General features: G+C 40.1%; 1 protein-coding gene across 1 annotated transcript in view; it reads right to left on the reverse strand.

The window, feature by feature from the left end:
- The window catches only part of RASA3 (RAS p21 protein activator 3), a 187,907-nt gene that overhangs the window by 69,566 nt on the left and 94,364 nt on the right, over nucleotides 1–23,977 (reverse strand). The window contains exons 4-5 of the mRNA XM_018563032.1: nucleotides 18,053–18,147; nucleotides 4,034–4,110 (exon numbers count right to left, since the gene is read on the reverse strand). Coding sequence (XP_018418534.1) covers nucleotides 4,034–4,110; nucleotides 18,053–18,147 — 172 coding nt within the window. The remainder of the gene's footprint in view (nucleotides 1–4,033; nucleotides 4,111–18,052; nucleotides 18,148–23,977) is intronic.

Genomic DNA, 23,977 nt, shown 5'->3' on the forward strand with positions numbered 1-23,977 from the left:
CCCAGTGATGTCATGAAGTACAATGCACGGCCTGTAGCCCTGCATTATACGCAAGGACATAAGCTGGAGATTAGGGAAGACGAGTGTGGGGGCTTTAAGAGACCCTGTAGCCAGACCATACATTTCAACAACAACCTTCCCAAAAGATTATATGAACAATTAACAACTGTATCTTATGCATGTTATGTACCTGTAAGGTACTGTTTATGTGATTTCACCTGCAATGTTTTAACTTGGTGACAGGGTCTCTTTAAACAAGAATGATCAGTTAAAACTGCCATAGTCAACTTAATAAATAGAGAGGGCATCATATACAACCCCAGATTTGTCCAGAGACATTCACAATAGACTATTTTAGCTATCTTCTATTATTATTTATGAAGGCGGGATTAAAAACCTGTCAAAAAAAAACATGATACCTTCATATTGGATAAACTAGTGCTCTTCTGTAATTCTGCTTTTTAAGAAGCTCTCTCGCCAGCTCCTTCCCTGATTGGATTCGACAAAGTGGAAGTTCTAGGTTACATTTAACAATATGTACTGGTACTGTGCATTTTAGGATGGATTACTGCAGTGCATGTCAACTTACTGAATATGAGTTATATTGTGATCCATTCATAGCACCCCAAAAACATTTAGGGCTTTAGTCAATGGGCATTGTTTTCCTGTGTTTGACATGCATTTTGTGCACATCACACGCAGGTCTGTAAATTGTTATTGATTTTAATGCAGCAGTACACGTGACAGTAATTCAAAGGCTGCTTTGCATTGCACTGCGTTTCTCTGGACACAGCATGTTAATTGAGATGTGTGAACTACAGGCAAAGCAGATCAAGCACAGCACATTTTTGTCAAAAGTTGCATTCTCCATTCAAACATATGCAGAAATGTTGAAACAGAAAAAGCTGCGTTTGTAAAGAACGCCTGTGTACATACGCCAATATGGTATCAACCAATGCACCTGCAGTTCAGGGCACCACAACCCATGTGAATGTACATGTAACATAAAGATGAGATCAAATCTGTTGCATGGACAGCGATAAGCCTGAAAGTGACCTAAGGATTAGGAAATGGGGAGATGGGATGAGTTTTTGATTTTTTTAATGGATTTAATTATTTTTTTTCCTTAATAGAGGGATTACAAATACACTATATTCTATAATGTCTGACACAATAATTATTTTACATGGACAAAAATATTTTTTGCATAGAAAAAGCACTACAATGGGTATAAAAACTGCTCCTAGCTTGGACAAATTTTCATTTCATTATGGGATAGACTAATATTCTGATCCCAATATACAATCCAAATTCCAAAAAGGTTGGGGCGCTGTGTAAAATCTACATAAAAACAGAATTCAATGATTTGCAAATCTTATAAACCCGTATTTTATTGACAATAGAAAATAGAAAACATATCCAATGTTTAAACTGAGAAAATGTACTTCCAAATGTTCTTATTTTTTTCCTAAAATGGTAATTTTTTTTAGTTTAAACATTGGATATGTTTTTTATTTTCCATTGTGAATAAAATACTGGTTTATGAGATGTGTAAATATTTGCATTCTGTTTTTATGTAGATTTTACAGGGTCCCAACTTTTTTGAAAATGGGGTTGCATACATATATGATGTATACCAGGGGTCCTCAAACTTTTTAAACATGCGGCCAGTTTACTATCCCTCAGACATTGCTGGGGGCCGGATCATAGTTTGAAAAACAGGGAGGGGTGTGTGGCTGTGGTGCCGCACCGCCACGCCCCCTCCTGACCCAGAACAAAGGGGGAACGTTAGTGAGCAATTGCTGTGCGTTCCCGCAGCTGCTGCTCCGGTGTGAATAAGCCTTTACTTAGAGGGTATATATTAGGGATGCTCCGATACCGATACAAGCATCTGTATCGGCGGCGATACAGAGTATTTGCATGAGTACTCGTACTCGTGCAAATAATCCAAATGTTCTTATTTTTTTCCTAAAATGGTAATTTTTTTTAGTTTAAACATTGGATATGTTTTTTATTTTCCATTGTGAATAAAATACTGGTTTATGAGATGTGTAAATATTTGCATTCTGTTTTTATGTAGATTTTACAGGGTCCCAACTTTTTTGAAAATGGGGTTGCATACATATATGATGTATACCAGGGGTCCTCAAACTTTTTAAACATGCGGCCAGTTTACTATCCCTCAGACATTGCTGGGGGCCGGATCATAGTTTGAAAAACAGGGAGGGGTGTGTGGCTGTGGTGCCGCACCGCCACGCCCCCTCCTGACCCAGAACAAAGGGGGAACGTTAGTGAGCAATTGCTGTGCGTTCCCGCAGCTGCTGCTCCGGTGTGAATAAGCCTTTACTTAGAGGGTATATATTAGGATAAAAAAAATCATAATAATATAAAGCCAGTTATGCAGAATTGGATTTAGCTGTGCCACACTATACAGTGTTCTGGAGTCTGGACATGTGCTCATCTATTTGATGAGCACATGTCCAGACCAGAACACTGTATAGTGTGGCACAGCTATATCCAATTCTGCACACCTGGCTTTATATTATTAAAAAAAATCATAATAATATAAAGCCAGTTATGCAGAATTGGATTTAGCTGTGCCACACTATACAGTGTTCTGGTCTGGACATGTGCTCATCAAATAGATGAGCACATGTCCAATAGATGGACATGTGCTCATCTATTTTCCCCACTATGGGGATACAAGCCTTAGTTAGCAATGACATGATAAATATTCATTTCATGTTCATTTCATGTTCAAATACAATTCATTCTCTTAGCATGGAACATGAACTAGCATGATTTGTTATTACTTTCAACAGCTCAAGTATTTGTTATTTATTACAATGAATGGGCATGTAGACTGCCCTGTCTTACCTCTCTACAGCGGCGTGCAGCTTTGGGAGATGCAGGGAGATGACATCACTTCATATGCCAGCTCTCTTCTTATTGGCCGCCCTACAAGAGCCTGTGCTGGCGTGCACCCAAAGTGGGAGGCACTGGCGTTACACTGCTAAAGGAGGCCTGGCATTTGGTTTACCTCGGCATGGGCCCTAAGATGAAAGGGCGCAGCCGCGCAGGCCAAACACAGAAGCTGCCAAGCTTCCGAACAGCCTGTGTGTCTTCACTGACACACAGACGGCAGAATGACGATCTCTCCCTGGACCCCGCTAGCGGGCGGCCGATTGATTGCTATATGTTGTTTAGGGCGGCTGGGCCTATTTTAACTGCTTGAAGACCAGGTGTTTAGACCCCCTTCCAGGCCAGGCCATTTTTCAGTATTCAGCCCTGCGGTACTTTGACATTTATTCCGTCATGCAATGCTGTACTGAAATGAATTTTATACCATTTTTTGAGGACAGATAGAGCTTTCTTTTAGTGGTATTTAATCACCACTGGGGGTTTTATTTTTTACTATATTTCAGAAAATTTTGGGGGAAAAAAAGTTTTTTTTACATTATGTTAGAAAACATTTATTACCACCCAATATTTTGGTAAAAAATAAAAGACGCGGTCACGTCGGGTAAATAGACACCAAAAATTGTGCGCACTTGCGAAATCGCAAATAAACACCATACCCAAAATTGACCATAGGTGACGCTTTAAAAGCTTTTACCGCTCATCAGTTTAGCGTTATCAGTGATTGATGGCCCTAGAATTATTGCACTCACTGCGAGGTTCACGGCGATATGTAACAGGTGTGGCGTAATGGGCGCAATCGTCGTCTTTGCAGGTATGCGCACCCGACGCATGTTTGCATGCGTGTATGTATAGGTGGGGACTTTAAAAAAAAAATGTATTCTTTATGTGTAACTTTAAAAAAAATTAAGGATAAGCAAGAAACTGCTTTTTAAGTATTTCGAAAAATAAAATTCATGGGGAGTGGTAATGGTTTTTAGGGTTGCGCAATGTGCAAATTTTTAATTACAAAATTGTATATACTTTTTAATACTCTTTGCACCCCAATAAGAAAAAAACATGTATCCTTTAAATATTGATAATCACTTAAAGATAACAGTGCGGCGTTTCTTACCGTGCTGCAAGCTTATGGCAGATGACACCAGTGTCAGTAATGACTTCGCTCAGCCTTAGTTCCAGGTGAACCTTTCCCTGAAATATACAGAATTAAGTGCTGAATGTAATGTATACAGGCAAACATACAATCTGGAAGTCTGAAATGTTAATCATGCGTTATGCCTTATTAATTCAACAAGACTATTTTAATGCAACAGAGTTAGGGCATTCTTACTTGTCAGAAATCACATTTTCAGAAGTGAATTATGGTTTACTAAACCTTTTTTCTCTATTACCGCTTAAAGTATATCTAATTATACAGTATTTAGTATAGAGTATAGAATGGTTCAAATCCCTGTCAGTTTTTTGGTGTTTTTTTTGCTGTGTCCCACTGGAAAGTTTTTTTCCTTCAGTTTTTGCCTTTAGACACAACAGAAAGGGAGAGGAAATCTCTCCAATTAAGGGAAATCTTCTTTGAGACATTGTCACTGGAACACGTTTCCCCTTTGGAAGATTTTGTCTTTCTTTTCTGTTGACAAATTAAATATTTTAGATTTTGCCTCACTTTCAGCATGGGGTCAATGGTCACAGGACAAACAGAGAGAGGAAATCTACCTATCAGGGGCAAAGATACCACAAGGCTGATAATATTGTCTGGGATGATACAATTGCATATTTAACAGACCAAAAGGGAGAAAATAAAAGAAGTTCAGTGTTAAGATTTACATACACTTTGAAGTTCTGTATTCATTTTCATTTTATTTCACAGAGCTAGCCACTAATGAACTTGTGAACCCAGTTCTGACCCTGACATAAGAACAACCCCCCACCCCCATTGTACAAAAGGAAGTATTACATGGTAGTTAAAAGAGGATTGTACACTCAATGTTTTTCTCATATATGTAGGGCATTTGTATGTATTGTAGCTGTCATTATTAGAAAAATTCTGTAGGGCCCTGGTTTGCTTTTGGACCTGAAGTCTTAAGTATCATCCTTCTCTTCATCCGTGTGTTCAGAGAAATACCAGTCACTATGTTGCCCTGAAGAAGGGACCGTATGTGGGCCCGAAACGTTGTCATGTGACATAAGTTTAATAAACTGAACGTGTAAACATGTTCATGAGTGCTGGTGATTTTTCATCTAACATTTGGTTTCACACAGCGCCATCCCTGTAATCACCACCATAAGACAAAGGTCGATGACGCTGTATATGGAGCGCAGGTCATTTGAAATATCTACACATGGTTATTCTGGCACCCAGGCTAGCACCCTGGAAGATGACCTCCCTATAGAGGGAGTTACTGTGTTGCCCCTGTTTAGGACACCAGTACTTCATATCACACCATTAAGCGAGCCGTCACTATATCCCTGAAGAAGGGACCCTACATGAACCCAAAATGTTGGCTTGTATGAGGCATGTGACATGAGTTCAATAAACTGAAAGAGTAAACACGTTCGCAAGTGCTGGTGATTTTGCATCTACCCTTTAGAAATACTAGTAAAACGCCTGCATATATTCACCATTGATTAAAATGTATAAGTAAATCAGATCTTCCAAAATCCCCTACCTTCTTAGGACAGTTCATCTTATTCATCCACGACAAAGAGATTGGACTAAATACCTCAGTTTTAGTTTTTGGGGATTATACTAAACTATGCAGAGCAGTAAATTCCACACAAGAGATATTCGCACTACAACAGGACCTTAGCAAAATTGCAGCATGGAATACAAGATGGCAAATGCGATTTAATGTTGAAAAATGTAAGGCTATGCACATGGGAGCAAAGATCATGTACGCAAACTACTATTTGGGGGGTGCTACTTTAGGGAAGTCAGACATGGAAAGAGACCTGGAGGTCCTTTAGACTGCAGATTTGGCAGTAGTAAGCAATGCCAAGCAGCAGCCAGTAAAGCTAACAAGATACTGGTCTGTATTAAAAGAGGAATTGTCGCAATTGCCACTTCCTAAATCATTGGTTTGGCCCCATGTTGAGGAAGCGGTACAGTTCTGGTCGCCAACTCTCAGGAGGGACATCCTGGAACTGGAGAGAGTTCAGAGAAAGGCTACAAAATTAATTAAAGGGATAGAATGACTGAGTTATGAAGAGCGCATTCAAAATCTAAACTTCTTCACCTTAGAAAAGAGGCGATTAAGAGGGGACCTTATTGCACTCTTCAAAATCATCAATGGGGACTACAATATTAGAAACAAACTGTTTAATCCGAAAACTGTATTGAGAAACCCAGGGTCACAACATGAGGTTAAAAGAGAGAGGGTTCAGTCTTCGTAGGGGGTATTTCACTGTGAGAGTATTGAAAGTTTCAAATTCCCTCCCACAGGCGGTGGTATCTGCTGATAACATTCATAAATGTAAGAAACTTCTGGATGAGTTTCTTCTTTCGCAGAATCTACAGGGATATGGGAAGTGTTAATAAATGCAGACACACACACACACCTACATACATAGGTTGAACTAGATGGACCCTAGTCTTTATTCAACCTTACATACTACGTTACAAGATTCATTAACTTGACTCTGGTAGTTTGGAATTGTACTTGTTTAAATTTGTTTTGTTCCATCTATTTTTGGAGGGGGCAGAAATGGTCTTATAATTATGAAATTTAATTTTAAATCACCAGAATTATGTAAATGTTTTTGGTTTAATCTGTTTTTATTTGAGTGTTTCAATTTTCATTACAGATCACAATAGACATGCTTACATAGGTAACATCCACACAAAAAAATCGGTAATAGTTGTACAGTATGCATTAAGTCTGCTATCAAAGTATGAAACACATGTTCCCGGTCTAAGAGCTCTAGGGATACCAATGTAGGACCACATATGCAATCTTCCATCATAATGAGAGTCTGTAAATGAGGCTAGAGGATATCAGGACATTGGGCTTGGGTGCGAACGGAAGCACCGATTAGCCTGGTTAGAACCCCCAGCGGGAGAAAAGGAGTGGGAGATGGGAAGCAGCAGGATGAGGTGAGTAGATTAGTCAAAGGAGAAGCATGAAGAATAAAAAGAGAGAGAGAAAAAAAAAAGGCAAAAGAAAAGGGGGGGGGGGGGAAAGGGATACCTCAGTACGCCAGTGAATCAAGCGGAGACAGCCTCCGTAAAGGCAGCAGATTCCCCGAATAAGATCCAGACAGGTCAGACGTGCACATATCCAGGGCCAGTTCCACGCTCCTCCGCCAAGCGGCCCTCCAGGTCGGCTATTCGGTCCATCTCCACGGCCCACTGAACCAGAGTGGGAACTACCTGTGTTCGCCAGTGTCGTGGGATGACCGCCCTAGCAGCTGTGAGAAAGTGTCGCAGGAGGCCTCTCTTCGCCGCTTTCAGGGAACCAGGAAGCATCGAGAGCAGCAGTATCTTAGGGTTTTTAGCTATTGCAGTACCCGTCACTTTGAGGTAGAACCCCAAAATCCCCCGCCAGAACTCCTGAAGCATAGGACAGCTCCACCAGATGTGTGTCATGTGACCCGGAGATTCATTACAGCGCCAACATACATTAGAAGTAGCCGGGTAGATACGGTGGAGGACTGCCGGGCACCTGTACCATCTGGTTAGGATTTTTAAGTTTTTCTCTTGGGCTCTACTGGCAATTGAGAGGGAGTATGTAAGCACAAACGATTGCTCCCATTCTGCCTCTGTTACGGAAACCCCCAGCTCTCATTCCCACGCCGTCGTGTAGGCTGGGAGAGTAGGGGAGGCCATAGTAGAAAGGATGGAATAAATGAGGGATACCGAGTGTGCCGGAGGCGAGGTGGCCAACAGTAGAGAGTCGAAGGCTGTGGGGTCTGCAGACAAGCAGTCTGTCGTGGGAAAGGAGGTGACAAAGGAGCGAAATTGCCCCTCTGCCAGCCAAGTTCCCCGGGACAAGCCAGAATACGTAACCGAGTCTATGTGTTGGGCCCTCAGGGCAGAGGCCAGGCGCCGGTGGGTGGCTCTATCCCAGCGGCCCAGCATGGACTCAGCCAACGCTGGGGGGAAGGCCTGGTTGCCAAAGAGCGGAGTCATCGGGCCCAGATAAGAGGAGATGCCCAGGCGAGCGATATATCGATCCCACAATTTGAGAGTGTGGATGTAAATGTTTTTAATGAACATGTCATGGTAAAGACTCCAGTTCACTAAGGTCTGCCAGGATTGGCACTGTGCATTATATTTGCTAAAATAAATCCTTAGCAGCAAGGTGATCCTAGAAATTATTGTCAACCATGCATTTTTACACAAGTACAATTATTACACACAGTAATATTAAATCAGCATCCGATATCAGCATAGTACTGTTCTGATGTCTCATATATCCCAGGCACCAAAGCACTGGCTTTCCTGAGCAAACACAGATGGGCCTAACAATAAATGGACACTCACTCAAAGATTCTACTAAAGCTGACAAGGAGTCATAAGTAAATGCATTACTCATTTCCTGGTGCCTCAAAACCCTTAAAAGAAAGTATAAATGTATTTTCCTGGTTCCAAATCCTCCAAGAAACTATATGCATTCATTTATACACTAAAGCAACAGGAGCTTCACATAAATGGGAATGCCAGACAATATCTGGAAGCAAAAATCAACACTACATTGGAACTCAGAGTACAAACAATCCTCTGGATAAAGTCTTTCCACCAATCCATTCTGATCCTCATCTGTAACTGCTATCTGAAACTTGGCTGTCAAGATGATTTAAGGACCCCCAACATGTCTAAGTCACATGCAGCAACTAAGAATCAAGTGAAGTTAGAATGGATTAGTGACTAGTATTAGGCAACTAGTATTTCAGGAGGAGGTTAGCAATGGTAGCCAACGTATTTCACTTAGCACAGGCTTTTTTTTCCCCCAAGGATCTGACAGTGGTGAATTGGCCATCACAGGTTGGTGGGCAGGAGGTCAGCTCTCCTGCCTCACCTTGGGACGCTATTTCATCACATTACAAGAGATCTTTGTTTGGCGCGTCATTATGGTGAATATTGCATTGGCACACACCAGGGGCGGACTGGGCCGGGGGCAGGGTGGCATTTGCCCCCCGGGCCTCTGTGCTGCCTTTAAAAACATTGCGTCTCTTCCAGGTGCACATGCCATGAAGAAAGGCGGTCATGAAAACAGCTGATTTGGATGACTCGGCCCCACTGGAAGTGACACAGTCGAGAAAATGTATAGGATAGAAAAAAATTATAAAACACTGACACTGTCTGGCCCCTCCCACTAACCTCCCACTCTCCTCCCACAGCTCACAGCCCAGAAGCATGGACAGCCAGCGGCGGTCTACAGTGGGTGAGAGTGCCCAAGTACCAGACATGGAGCGGAGAAAGGCCAGAACCATATAGGGAGCCCAGTGGGAGGAGAGCACCATCCCCCAGCCAATCACCCCTTTCATGAACTTACTAGGAGTCCTCACATCAGCCGACCATTCACTACTGTTACATGGATGGCAAAAGTGGCAGACAGGGCGGGGAGAAGGCAGGGAAGAGGCAGAGCGGGAGGGGGTCCAAGTTGCTGCACCATGGGCCTCTGGATTGTACTTGCCCCCTGGGCTAAAAGTTGCCAGTCAGCCCCTGGCGCACACCTGTGGTGGATCACTATATTTCTTTTTTTCCCCTTTGTTAAAATAGATCATGATTCACTTTTGGACTGGTTGGTGACATATCTAATGGGCAACTAAGATGACTATGAACAACATTCTCTTTGCATAGTGGTTTTACAGAACAGTGGGGGATGCCCTGAGATACTGTGCCCACGCTCGACTCTGGAATGTAGCTATACAGTTGTGGCTCCAATGCACTTACACCACTCTACTAAAGTTTCATGAGCTCCTGAAAAAGCGGTATTATCGATAAAACATGTATTGCTAAACTTATCATATGACACCACAACTGAAATATGATAACTGTACCTGAAATTGGGGTTTATGTAATGTATTACATCTATTGTATAGCAGATGTAAAAGGTGTAATAGAGGAATAGAAATGAGACACAAAACAGTTTGAAATGAGCCACCTATACTTATCTATATACCCTTTGATTTTATGCTAAAAGATATGTGAATAAAACTTTTTCTGATTTTACAAACCTAAAGTCCGTTATTTGTTCTTATAATATATGTATTAAATTGGATGTGGTACCCCAATTTTGTAACTCATCTTATAATACTCTATTAGACACAAAGATCCGTCACAGCTTGGTGGAACTAGACAGCAACTTTCTATGGTATCACCAAGCTTCATTGGCACACCAAAGAAATATATAATGGCACAAGGAACACCTGGGACATCTCTAATCACTTGAACAATTTTCATTCAGACCTGAGTTCTACTATTAGGTTATGTGTAGGGGCATTCCTTAAAGTGACATTAAACCCTCAGATTTTGTAACATAAAACAATACTGTAATGTGTGCCTTACTGTAATCCATGGTTGTTTCCCTTCTCTTTGCTGCTCTTCCTTTTAAATCTGTATCTCTTCTCATGCTGGGCAGAACTTCTGTTTTGCAGCAGACTGCCTTGCCTCTGAAATGGATACATGGTGTCTGTGTGTAGGTTCACAACCTGAGCCAGCACTACAGGAAGAGGCACTCAGCTGAAAGGGAAGTTCTCCCCAAGCATGAGAAGAGATACAGATTTAAAAGGAAGAGCAGCAAAGAGAAGGGAAACTACCATGGATTACAGTAAGGCACACATCACAGTATTGGTTTATGTTAAAAAATCTGAGGGTTTAATGTTACTTTAACTCAGTTCTGGATGCAAAAATGTCCTTATCATCTCCTTATTTTTCCATTGTAGGGTAGAAAATGAAAGTGATTACCTTATCTTACTGATTGCCCTATTGCCTGGTAAAGTTAAAGTAGTATTAAACTCTCAAACTTTTTAAATAATAAATGCAGATTAAAGAAATCATGCCCAGCAAAGTATTTTTTTTTTTAATTTTTGCCCAAGCATTTACAGTCATCATGTTTTCTAACAGCTAGCTCCAACTCTCTTATGTCAGCTTCCTTGAACTTCCTGTCCAGTACAAGATCACAAGGGACAGCGCAGTCTCCAGCACTTGTCCGTGTACTAGATTTGAGGAGGGAGGAGCAGGAAGAAGGGGACTAGCTTGCTCTGCTGTGCCTGTGTACTTGTGGAGACACAGCTTACTAACACACACAAGTTTGGCTCCATAGCATCCTGCAAGAGAAAGGAGCCACCCGAAAACAGGATATCAGGGCCAGAGCACAGAGGACCAGTTTCTGCAGGATCTGGCAGTATAAAATAGGCAATCAGCCAATGTGGTGTAGAGAAATATGAACAAGAGGTATGTGCTACTAAAAAGATTTACAACTCCTACAATCCACTTCTGCTGATGATACTGGGTTTCATAGAGCATCAGGAGTCTCGGGACCAGAGGACCAGCTGTTTCTGCAGGATCTGGGAGTATAAAATAGGCAATAAGCCAATGTGGCATATATAAATATGAACAAGAGGTATGTGCTACTAGAAAGATTTACAACTCCTACAATCCACTTATGCTGATGTTGTTGGGTTTCAGAGAGCATTAGGAGTCTCAGGACCAGTGCTCAGAGGATCAGCTGATTCTGCAGGAAACTTAAAACTGTTCAATATTAAGAAGCAGCATCCATTGTATGCGATTTACTCAGCTTTTGAAATAGCTTAAAAACCTTTGAACTTTCATATCACTTTAACAAATCTAAATCAACTCTAGCTTCTATTAAAAAGACCCATGGTGTATAAAGTATACTGTAAAGAGTACAACAACCATTCCATCTGAGGTTTTCACTGGAAATCTATTTTTGGTAAACTCACAGAAACCCCTTAAAAATTGGGTAATATGAAAATAAAACAATTTTGGCAAATGTATTTAAAAAAATGCATTAAGATTTATAGTCTCAACCACGCATCGGCTGAAGAACACTGAGGTCCTGTATACAAAGTTCTAAAATTGCTTAACTGTAGCCAGTTAGTCAGCGAAGACAATATATAGTTTGTAAAAGTAGAGAGTGATGAGGATATGATTATACAAATGAAGGGTGTAACTAGATGGAATCATACATCGGAGACAGAGTGTAACGGTCTTTCCATGGCTGGCAGTATTTAGCACAGTTGCAGCTGATTACATCATGACACTTTATGCACTGTACATTTTTCCCTTTTTACGTTACATAGCCGTTCATGGAGCACGTTTATTTTAGGCACTGGCACAGCTGTGAGCCTTGACGGTATTTTCACACGCTTATTATAGATTATTTAACTTACATACAAACAGATGTATCATTTGTTACAGATAATTAACACTGCACCTGACATTTGACATGGAGAGATGTTAACAATCGTCACATGCTCATTCCTGTTTCCAGGGATAGATAGAACCTCGAAGATAACACCTGATTGGTTGTTAAAAGCAAACAAAACTTGGTACTAATGTATGATGTGAGGACACAGACTAATTTCTGTATACAGTCTGTAATATAAAACTAACAAAGAAGTGTAACCTTTTCAATAAAATGTATGTAAATAGCAACAGCACAGGTAGATGGTAGGAGGGTTTGACTATACATTCTGGGGTTTGAGGAGTCTCCCAAAATCTCAGGGTCAGTTACTTTAGCTCTTGATGCTGGTAGCTGTTACATTAAAGTGAAATTAAAGTCAAAATGTTTTTAAGCTATTTCAAATGCTGATTAAATCACTTACAATGGATGCTGCTTCTTTATGTTAAAATATTTTGATTTGCTCCAGAATCAGCTGGTCCCCTGAGCTCTGTCCCTGATATCCGTTTTTAGGGTGGCTCCTTTCCCTTGCAAGCCCCTATGGAGCCACATTTGTGTGTGCTAGAGAGCTGTGTGTGCTGTCCAATCACTTTGATTTGCCTGATGAAGGGACCGCAGAGGGTTCTGAAATGTTGCATTCATTTGTGCTGCCATGTTTATCTGACGTCAAATAAAGATAGAAGTACGAATTGGACTTTGGTGTGCAGGTGACTAATTTCTGCATGCCCCTGACATCACCAAAGGGCGGTACATAATATTCAGGTAATGCAATGCTAGAGAAAGTCACCAGAGACTGGAGAGCAGTAAAGGGGCGTTCAAAGAACTGTAAATATTCATGAACATTTTTTACAGGGCTGGCCTTCTTTTAGGCCTCATTCACACTGCCGCGCATATACGTGCGTATGTGTGTATTGTACCATATGCAACATATGCAAATAAATGGCTCCATACACATAGCCATGTATGGAGCCATATATTTGCGTAGCGTAAAAATGCCCAAAAACAGAATGGAACAGAGATGCGTCCGGGCAGCATATTTCTGCATATTTTACACGCATACGCATGTTTGCGCATATATACGCACGTATATGCATCCAGTTCATTAAAATTTCTATTAGGAACGATGCATTCTGGGAATGCAAATAGTGCACGCATATACGCACATACGTTCGTATATACGCGCATTTTTGCTCTTGTGTTGTGTGTGAATGAGGCCTTATAGGTGACCCTGTGCTGACAGGGTCACATTAGAAAGACACTATTAGACTGGGGAGAGGTTACATGAGACTGAAAGAGGTCACCTCTATGACTGGCCCCTTTTATTAAAATGTATCTAAACCAGTCCTTAGATGTGCTGGCTTCAGTTTTAATTTATCAGGCTGTTTTATCGTTATTTTCAACCGGTAATCACGTAAACAAACACATTTCCTGTACTTTCATGCCAACAATGTTTTATCCACTGTATCAATGGAGGGTGCCATGACTGTCACACAGGATGGACTTTAGACATCTCTGCCTTTGTTCATTTTCATTACATGGTGGATTGCCCATATTTACACAATAAAAAACAAGACTTTTTGTGCTTTCTTTTAGGCTCACAGAAAGTGACAAGGACACTGCATTTCTGGAAAGATCAACACGTATTTTCTGTATTTGCTCTTAATTTGCTTCTTGAAAAGTGAAAATGAATGAAGCCACCACATCTACGGATTGCTAAGCTGCCATTTATTACATTTTTGTTTTTGGGTTTAGATACACTATAATACTTCCTCATTTTTACTCCCCACATCCCCTTTAAAAATCACTTGTGCTGCATTTGATATTTATATAAGCAATCTATTATTAAAGATCAGAGAGGGAAAAAAAACAAAGAAAAGGGATGGGGGAGAACAGAAAACGTAGGATTGTATAAAGAATATTTAACCTTCACTGGCTTAAAGTGTATTTCCGCTTTTGCAGTCAAATTTGAGAAAACCGCTCTATACGTTCGTTATGTGTTCCCATTCACACAGCATACTGAAAAATGTCTTACCTGTTAGGTGTTTTGTAAAACCAGGCAAGATGGCTGATTGCAGGTTTTTCTCAGCCCTTTCACACTGATCTGTGTGAATGGGAACGTGTAACAACTATAAAATAGGTGTAATCCCAATTCGGCTTGCGAAAGTGGAAATACACTTTAAGTAAGCACCAAAACACAGACTACATTATACACCAATTGTACGGCTCCCATCCCTGATGGTCATCCCAAACGTAACCCCCTGAGCAGCCCCTGAGGGACACACAATCAATGTCAAAGGGCCACAGGTAGGGCACCAGGGGTCTACCCATTACTGCTCAAATATTTCTAGAATGTAGTGAAAGTAAATCCATGGTGTATATTTTCATGTTCAAATGAATTATCTTTTTCTTTTTTTTTTCATAATCATCCAAGCAACCGAACTTGCAAAAGGGGTTAGGGAGTGTGAAGTGAAACTGGCACGCTTCCAGGCAACAACGGCCATAACTGAAAGTCTGATGAAAAAAGCAGACACCACGCGGTTCTTCATTACTCAGCTCTTATCAATATTGGCTGCAACATTAAAGAGAAGTCAGCTCAGGAAGGAACAAGGGTTCCTACAAGCAAAACAAAACAAAAGCTATTCTTTACCCCCTGCATAATTACAAGTATCATGGAACGGTCAGCTCGCATATACCAGTGGGTCAGATTCAAATATATTTTCCCTATTAAAAAAAAAGCCCTTCTTTGCCCATCAGGACTATAGCTATTACAACGGAGATACGTGTAGTATCTTTTTCAATGAATGGGAGGGATTTACCATCTAGGAACACTGAACTGCCTTTCAATAGTTTTCCCTAGAAGTAAAAACAGCAGCGTATCATGCAATTTACTGTAGAATACAGTCTTTTAGAAGCCAGTGATAGTAGTCAAACTTCACATGCATATATAACAGCAGGATTGACATTTTCCACATTACCCTTTTCCCATACATTACCCTTTTCCCATACATTACCCTTTTCCTGTACTCCAGATTCTTAACATCCTGCAACTTTTAATGCATGCTCAGATTTTTCTGTACCTGATTAATTTTCATCACAGCAGCTGTTGCTGATCTGCATTACCCAGAATGCTCAGGTAGACAACAGATGGCTAAAAAAGGCTGATCGTCGCATCACAACACTATATTTAAAAGCATATCTAAAGCCAAAAACAAAAATGTAGTATGTTGCAGCTAATCGGTGCTTGGATTTGGGGACTGCATTGGGTTTCCTTTTTCAGGCTATAAAACTTTTCAGCCAGTACAGAAGATACCTGTTGATCTTGCGAAAATGTTGTGTCCTTGTCACTCCTTAGAGGAATGCACAAAAGCCTTTATTATGTAAACTACTAGTCCCATGTCCCTAATGAATGGAGATGAAAAGAGAACAGACATTGAGGGACAGGAAGTGTGTTATTCTCAGAATCACGTTGTGGAAATAAAGGGGAAAAAATGTCTGTACATCTATGGACTAGTAAGCTGCAATATATTCCATTTTAGTTTTTGGGTTTAGATACGCTTTAAGTATAAATTTAGTAAGATAAGATAATATATAAGTTGAAGGGGAAACTCTGCTTTAGTTATAAATATACATAACAGAAGATAATGCTACAGAAACCATTTGTAACTTAGCATTACTAGTTACCTTTGCATTTTAGACTGAAACCAGCTGTGAATTTCACATCCTACAAGATATAATCCTATTTCTGTTTGTTGTAAGCATGACAACAACATTCTATTTGTTTACAGATCTTTCCAGAAAATCCAGTGCCCTGCTCATGAGGTTGGCTCACTGCTTTCCCAGAAGCCACATTAAGGCATCATTGATCTTGCATGTGTAAAATTATGATGAAGCTGCAGCTTTTCTTATTACATTAAGACTGACCAGGTGGTTATAATAAAAGAGGTGCACTGGAACCCAGGATACATGGCGGGAAGGGGGGGCATTTAGCTTTACATAAACCTTAAATTAGTTAAAACAATAGACAGCAATACAAACCTGACAAGTGTTGTAAATTAAATTGGACATCACCATTCCCTATTATTAAAATATGGTAGCCTTTATAATTTGCTCTTTCAAATGCGCTTTCTTTTTCCACAAAAGTGCATTCTAAGCAAAATCTAAATGTGCAGATTTAATTTTTTTGCCAAATGTTAACAGCTACACTCTTATCTCTTTCTCTGACCATTCCCCCTAGTTTCTGACCTCAGTCTACTGTATTGCAGAGGGCAATGGCACATGTCTGTCACAGGAAGGTGGCTTTGAACGGTTAGCTGTAATTGACAGCTTGGCTCCACCATCTCTGTGCTGTGCAAGAGGCAAGATGGAGGCTACCAATGGGACAGACTGGTAGTTTATAACCTGAATAATTAATATTTTGAAGCTTTTATAAATATTTGGCAAGTAAAGGGCTTTAGTACATTTCTTTAAACTTGTTCACTTTATGACTCAGGGAAAGATTTAAGGGATCATGCACATGGTGCTTTTTAGCTTACAATGCAAACCTGAGGGTATATTACCACACTGGGGATACATAGCTGCTATGTACAGCTGTCCATAGTAAAGAATAGCTGTACGTAGGTTTACATTGATTTTGCTGTAAACCCACACATGTAAACCCATAATACCCTAGAAATAGACTGTCTTTGTCCAGGGGCGTACAGTTTTATGGATACACATTCATACAAGTAGGGCTGTAAACACCCACACAATATGGAAGGCTGTACCCAGCAGCTATGTATCCCCAGTGCCAAAATACATCCGCAATTTTACATTGCATGCCAAAAGGCGCGTGTGTGCATGAGTCCTTAGGCATTAGTAACAGAAAAGCAAAAACTGGAAAATAACTTGGAGATTACTGGCTGAATTCATACTGATTAAAATAATAAAGTGTCTGTCTCACTGTGAACTGATAGCGGTCCAAGTCTTTCGAAATCCATTTACAACCTTGCACAGTATCATGAGTGTTAACAACTCTTGCTGTGAGCTTGTTCATTGAATATGACTGTCTTTATAACCAAGATGAACACTGATCATTGTTGATTGATTATAAGCCACACAGAATAAGAGGTGTGGTGGGTTATTCCTTTAAATGGTATTTAAACCCGAATAAAGAACTTCTCTTATGTGCAGTCTTTTGGTTTGGTGAATAACTCACTGGAAGCATTTTATTATGTCTTTTCAATAAATACTTATCCTGCCAGAAATCCATTGAGCTTGTAGTTTCCTGTACACCCTGTCTGTGCTGCAATTTTATCAGCTCTACCTAGTTCTCTTTGTGGACTACAGAAAACCTCCCCCATAAGAAAAGGGAGGTATTTTGTAGCCTAACATACTTCTTTTTCTAGGATGACAACGCTGCTTTCCTATAGATACAGTACAGTAAGTGAGCGTTCCTACCCTAGGACAGGATGTGCGTTACTTGCAGGATCATCAGGTGAAAATAAAGAGAAAAAAAAGTTGAAAAAAAGAAAACTAAGGCAGCCATCATATCTAAGGACTGGTAAACTGAAATATATTCTAATTTTTGGATTTAAATACACTTTAAATGTAAGATTGCAATTGGTAATTAAGGAGTTTCATGACCATATCAAAGCACCAGCACTGTGAAACACTGATCTTCTTTATATGAAGACTGGATAGGCACCAACACCTAAGGAGCCAGTGTAGTAACCCAAGTGCATTAGGCCAAATACTTTTTTTTTAAATTTACTGTGTGATGGTTGTAAGCTGACCTGTACTTCTGAATCAGCATCCACGTGTTGAACTTGGAACCAGGTTTCCCTGTTGTTGTACTTCTGAAGATCTTCTCTCAGTATTGCAACTTTGCCTAGAACAAACACAGAGAAAAATATTTATAAGCAATATATTTATTTAATTTATTTCAATATTTTTACTTAAGCTATTTAGCACATTATTAAACTTTTCATTGAACAGTGCAAGCAACAAAGTGCATTAACCTAATAGTCTTCACCTAATTCAGACCAGTACTAGAATCATTTTTATTGGTTGCTTTGGATTACTGCATATATTGTGCACATGGATCTTCGCCATCTTGGGGTCGCTATCACCTGAATGTGATAAAATTGATATTTAAAAAAAATTTGAAATATTAAATTGGAAGACCTAAAACTAACCTAATTGATAAAAAGATCACAAAGGTCTAAGGTAGCTGGCGAATGTGCTCTATACAGTATGAGCTATGAGAAAACAAGACTGGGCTCCAGGAATTGTATGCAGCAACATTGTTCAAAATTAAAATAGTATTAAACTCTATTTTTTTTTTTTTATAGAATCATTTTTATTGGTTGCTTTGGATTACTGCATATATTGTGCACATGGATCTTCGCCATCTTGGGGTCGCTATCACCTGAATGTGATAAAATTGATATTTAAAAAAAATTTGAAATATTAAATTGGAAGACCTAAAACTAACCTAATTGATAAAAAGATCACAAAGGTCTAAGGTAGCTGGCGAATGTGCTCTATACAGTATGAGCTATGAGAAAACAAGACTGGGCTCCAGGAAGTGGATGCAGCAACATTGTTCAAAATTAAAATAGTATTAAACTCTATTTTTTTTTTTTTTAATAATGAATCCAGATCAAATAAATGTACATTGCCAAGCAATGTATTTATTCAAATATCTGCACAGGGACTTACAGTCATCATGTTTCAGAACAGCTGGCTCGAACTCGATCAACTCTGCTGCCCTTAACTTCCTGTCCAATACAATATCACAAGACAGAGCAGTCTCCAGCAGCTGTCCATCTACGAGCATGGAGAAGGGAAGGGATAGGAACAGGTAGGAGGGAAATGCCCTGCCTTGCTGTGTGTGTGTTTGTGGAGACACACACAGCTTACTAGCACACACAAGGGTGGCCCTGCAAGGGAAAGGAGCCACCCTAAAACAGGATATCAGTGCCAGTGCTCAAAGGACCAGCTGATTCTGCAGGAAGCTAAAACTTTTAATCATCAAGGAGCAGCACCCATTGTAAGTGATTTTATCAGAATTTGAAATATCTCAAATAACCTTTTGGCTTACTTTAGCTTAAACCTTATGATTTGAATAAACAAATTTATAAGCTAATAGTCATCAGAAAACTCACACTATATAATAATGGGCATATTCATAGAGTGGCAAATGTCCAGCTTGCCAGTCATTTGCTTGTTTTTATACCGCTAGCACCCTCTATTAACCCTTTTGCTGTTGTTATAACATGCATTCTGTAGACGCATTTATCATATAGAACAGCTTTCAGTTCTTTGAGAACCGAGGTATGAGGTACCTAGACCTTTGTAATATGAAATGCAGTGAATGTATTCCACATACAGCCTCTTTCCCATACTCCCTTTGCAGATGTATGATTCGTAGGGAGGACATGCAGCACTTGCTCCTGCTTTCCCACTGCCACACACTCCATGCACTGCACATTCATCATACACTGTCATTGGGTCCTTTCAACCCGGATTCATGTATAATCCTATAATCCACTGCTTTTTATAAATATTCCCCTATATTTCATGTATTATTTATGTAATAAAGCAAGCAATAGAGCAGAGGATAGTCACTACGTGGAAAGCAACACATAACAGATACACTGCACTACTCTACTGCCCTTTTTTTTAATCTTCAACTCATAAAAATACAGGACTGCAGATTCCCCCCATTAAGTCAGTGATCACAAATCTATTTGCTGAAATCCCACACAGCCTAGTGTTGCTGATTACAGCTAGCCTGCTATGTTAGCTGTTCCCATTTAGAACCGCCAGTCAGAGATGGTTTCATGTAAAACCCTGCTCACGTTAAGAAAAAAAGAAAAGCATTAGTCATGCACACTTCATTTTGAGAGGAATGAAAACAAAAGCTATGTTTGAGGCACCTGGTACCATGGCAAGAGGAAAACATTCATTTAGAAGGTCATGACGCCATTACCATAACAGGCACAAAAGGTTAAAAACAAGAAATAAATACGTTTGTCTGGATATTTAACAAGACCCTATTGGATTTTATTCTGTACCAGTCCTGTATCATGGGAAGAACAAAATCAGAGCTCTATGTGGCTCTGTCAGCACCTCCCAGCTCAATCAAAGCTACCTATTCAACAGACTTTTGTCGAAGGAGCCAGGTGGAAAATAGTCTGCTGAACAATTGCTGTTCCTGTGTACTGACAGCAATGGGCACCGGCTGCCAGAATACAATAGCCAGCATGGATACTAGTCCATTTACGCTGTTTAGGGCCTGTTCACACCACAAACATTGTGTTCCAGAGTGGTCAGGCTCTGGAACGCACTGTATCGCACTCCGGCTGGTTACCTAGGTTCAGGGGTGGGAGGGGCCTGGCGGTGCACTGAAGTCTGTTCAATCACCCGCACCCGAACGCAAGGCATATTAGTGCCTGCGTTCCAGTCCAGTGCGATCTGCAAAAATCTTGCAGCATTTTTATTTTAATCTTGCATGAAGGGAGCTGGCCGGAGTGCAAGGCCATGCATTTCAGAGCCTGACCACTCTGGGACACACTGTTTGTGGTGTGAACCGGCCCTTAGTGTGGATGGAGAAAAGAGAACTAAAGCCAAACCTTTTTTTGGGGCTTTAGTCCTGTTTTGGGTCACAGGAGTACATTTGCTAATGTACTCCTGTGACCCAAAGTCAGCATTTAGTGGGCTACTGCCGCTATCTGCTGACAGCGGAGAGCCACGCCACAACAATATTGTCAAGATCCACCCCACTGCCTGATTGACGGTTGGCTCTGCCTCTCTAGATCCAGAGACAGCTGTGCTTGCCCCCCTCCCCAGTCTGTCCCTCCAATGTGTGCTGGAGGAACAGAGAGGGGAGGTGGGAATCCCTATGGGGAGGGGTGACTGACAGTCACTGTTCTTTGCAGAAAGAAGATTGTGAGATAAATGGCCAGCAGTTTGTGATCGCTCAGTTCTCGAAGTATAGAGCCAGCATGTGGCAGCTGCAGTGTTCAACACCGGCTCCAAATATTGGAAAGAGTACATTTTACTTTAAAGAAGTAGTAAACGTTCACTGCTTAGTAACTTGATGCACTCTAGGGAAGCAGTGAAACATTGCCCAGGACATGTTTTGTTTGTAATCTGTACCCAAAGACTCACATGCTATGCTGTTTACTGCCACTGGCTCCAGTTCACATAGAGCTGCTTCCCTAACCTGCAGACAAAGTAAGTGCCTTGATAAGCTGCTATAATTGCTTTTTATATTTTAGGGTTTAATAACACTTTAACTTATAGAGAAAACAGAAACCTTGCTGATTGTTTGCCTGCTTGAGCCATTCCTTAGCTGTGAACATGACCTTTCATGCATGACAGTGCTACATTGGTCTTTACATAATACCAGGAACATATTTTTAACCCAGACAATTATGTTATTAAACACATATTTTCTCATTTATTTGGACTTGCTATATTAAGGTTCTTTATTTAGCTTACAGTTGTATCACCCAGCATTATCCTATTAACTGTATTACACAACGACTCCTAATTAGATTGATTAAAATAGTTATTTAGGTTCCTTTCAAGACACACATCAAAAAATAAAGTGTTAACTTCAATTCATATTTCATTCGTATCATTTCTCATTTAGTTATTAATGTAATAGCAGTTAGTAAGTCCAAAATAAGGAAAGGGCTTTGTAAATCTTCAGAAAACAACCAAGGGGACATTGCCATACACACAATGTTAGAGTATGTAGTGTGCAGCATATGACGCATGGCAGATTTATTCTGAAGTGACCTGCTTACACCTATATGCAGCGGCGTATTTAACTTTGCTGCTGCCCTAGGCAAGGCAGCAGCATGACTTCCATACATGTACGAAAGCCTAATTTAAAGTGTAACTCCACTTTTATCGAGAAAAGCCAATAACCCCCTTTTAACAAACTTTGTTGCAGATTCCTACCTTTTTCTGTTCTAATGAGAAAACTGTTTGTTTCACCCTGTCCTTTCCAGACTGATTCCTGAAGGGGAGGGTCTGATTCATTATAGCCACCTGTTGCACTTTCAGTGTCCTAATGAGGAAAGCTACAATGTCTGCACCTCTTTAGAAGTAGTTAACACTTAGGGAGTACCGCAGCAAAAATCATATTTCGATGGCAGGTAATGCCTAAATGTGACTTGTATCTTAGTAAGAATAGGAAATCAGTATTTAGGAAATCGGTATTTATTTCCTATGCTCCTCAGCTCCATCTAGTGGCCATAATGTTGTAGTTTACATTCGACTTGAAAAGAAAATATACAGTACTAAGAACATTCATTTTTGCCTCTATTCGCACGAACAAACATTCACAGAGATTTGCAGGGCAAATGACTCAGCAAATATTTAATTAATAGACCCCAAAGGTCTTAAGGGTCTATTTATGACAAAATCTGCAAGAAAAACAGCTAACAGCTCTAAACTAAAAACTAACAGCTCCAATGAAAAAATGTTGTACTTTTTTTTATTAATAAGCCCAAGATGAACTGATCACATGTATATCTGTGACTGACACCTATGGATGATAATACACCACTACTCAAACAGCGCATCAAAATGGCTATAGCACACACAAGCATAATGACAATAGGCCAATTGGAAACTTGTTAGGAATAGTTTAATTTAGTATCTTTTTAGGAGCCAGGCAAAAAATCTAATCAAGTGAACTTCACTGGAATAACAAGCATTGTTCAAACTATTCCTGAACCTCTGGAGTTGCCTTCGAACACCTAATTTGAAAAGCAACCAAGCAATTGGGTTCTAAATCAAGATCCAAATCATTCATTTTGTGCTTCACTGGGCAAACTAAATTGTGGAACACATTCGCCTGAAAATAATGAAACTGCTCACAGCGATTATAACAAGCTGGGGCACAATGTACATGTGCAGAGAGAGGGATAGCATTCAGTACAGCCGTCACCAGGAGACCTGAACTGTGAGAAGGAGAATAAAAAAAGAACGGGGTGTCGCAAAATATGACAAGTGGTAAAAAGGGTGGGCTAGCAAATATCTGATCAAGATCCTGGCTCACAAACAGCAAGAAATAGGAGTATTTTAGACATTTTAGTTACCAAAGCACAGACCTTTTTCAAATACACAGATTTTAGCCTATATTCAATAAGAAGTTACCCATTACTATTACTGTATCTTGAGAAGTACACACAAGCCACAGTAAACTATGAATAATATATTTACACAATGTTATTTTTCACAAAGTTAGTGACATTAAAACACTGAAAAATATCATTTTTCAATGGTTCATGAACGCCTTTTGCTTCTTAACAGTCTTTCTCCATAGGAGTCTCATTAAAGCTTCTGTAGAAGCACGGACTCCAACGCCACCGCAAACTCACTTGGCTGTCCTTGTTTGCTCCCTCTATTCCATAGAAATTCCTTTCTCCTCAGTTGTCGGATGACTTTCACACCTTGGCAACAAGTGCTCATTCTCATGATTGCGAAAAGCCATCTACCAACCAGAGAACAGAATCTGTTACCATACCATGATAGGAAAGTAGGGTCAAATCACTTAAAAACCATGTCACACCTCATAACACGTTTAATGTGTTTATGTTGAGTCAATGTACTTTAAAGCTCAACTCTGGGTACAAGACAAAAAAAAAAAACATTGCATTACAGAGAGCCCCACCGCTGATTAAGTCTAAGGATGC

Source organism: Nanorana parkeri, unplaced genomic scaffold (genome assembly GCF_000935625.1).
Source record: "Nanorana parkeri isolate BGI_ZX_2015 unplaced genomic scaffold, ASM93562v1 scaffold21, whole genome shotgun sequence".
Classification (NCBI taxonomy): domain Eukaryota; kingdom Metazoa; phylum Chordata; class Amphibia; order Anura; family Dicroglossidae; genus Nanorana; species Nanorana parkeri.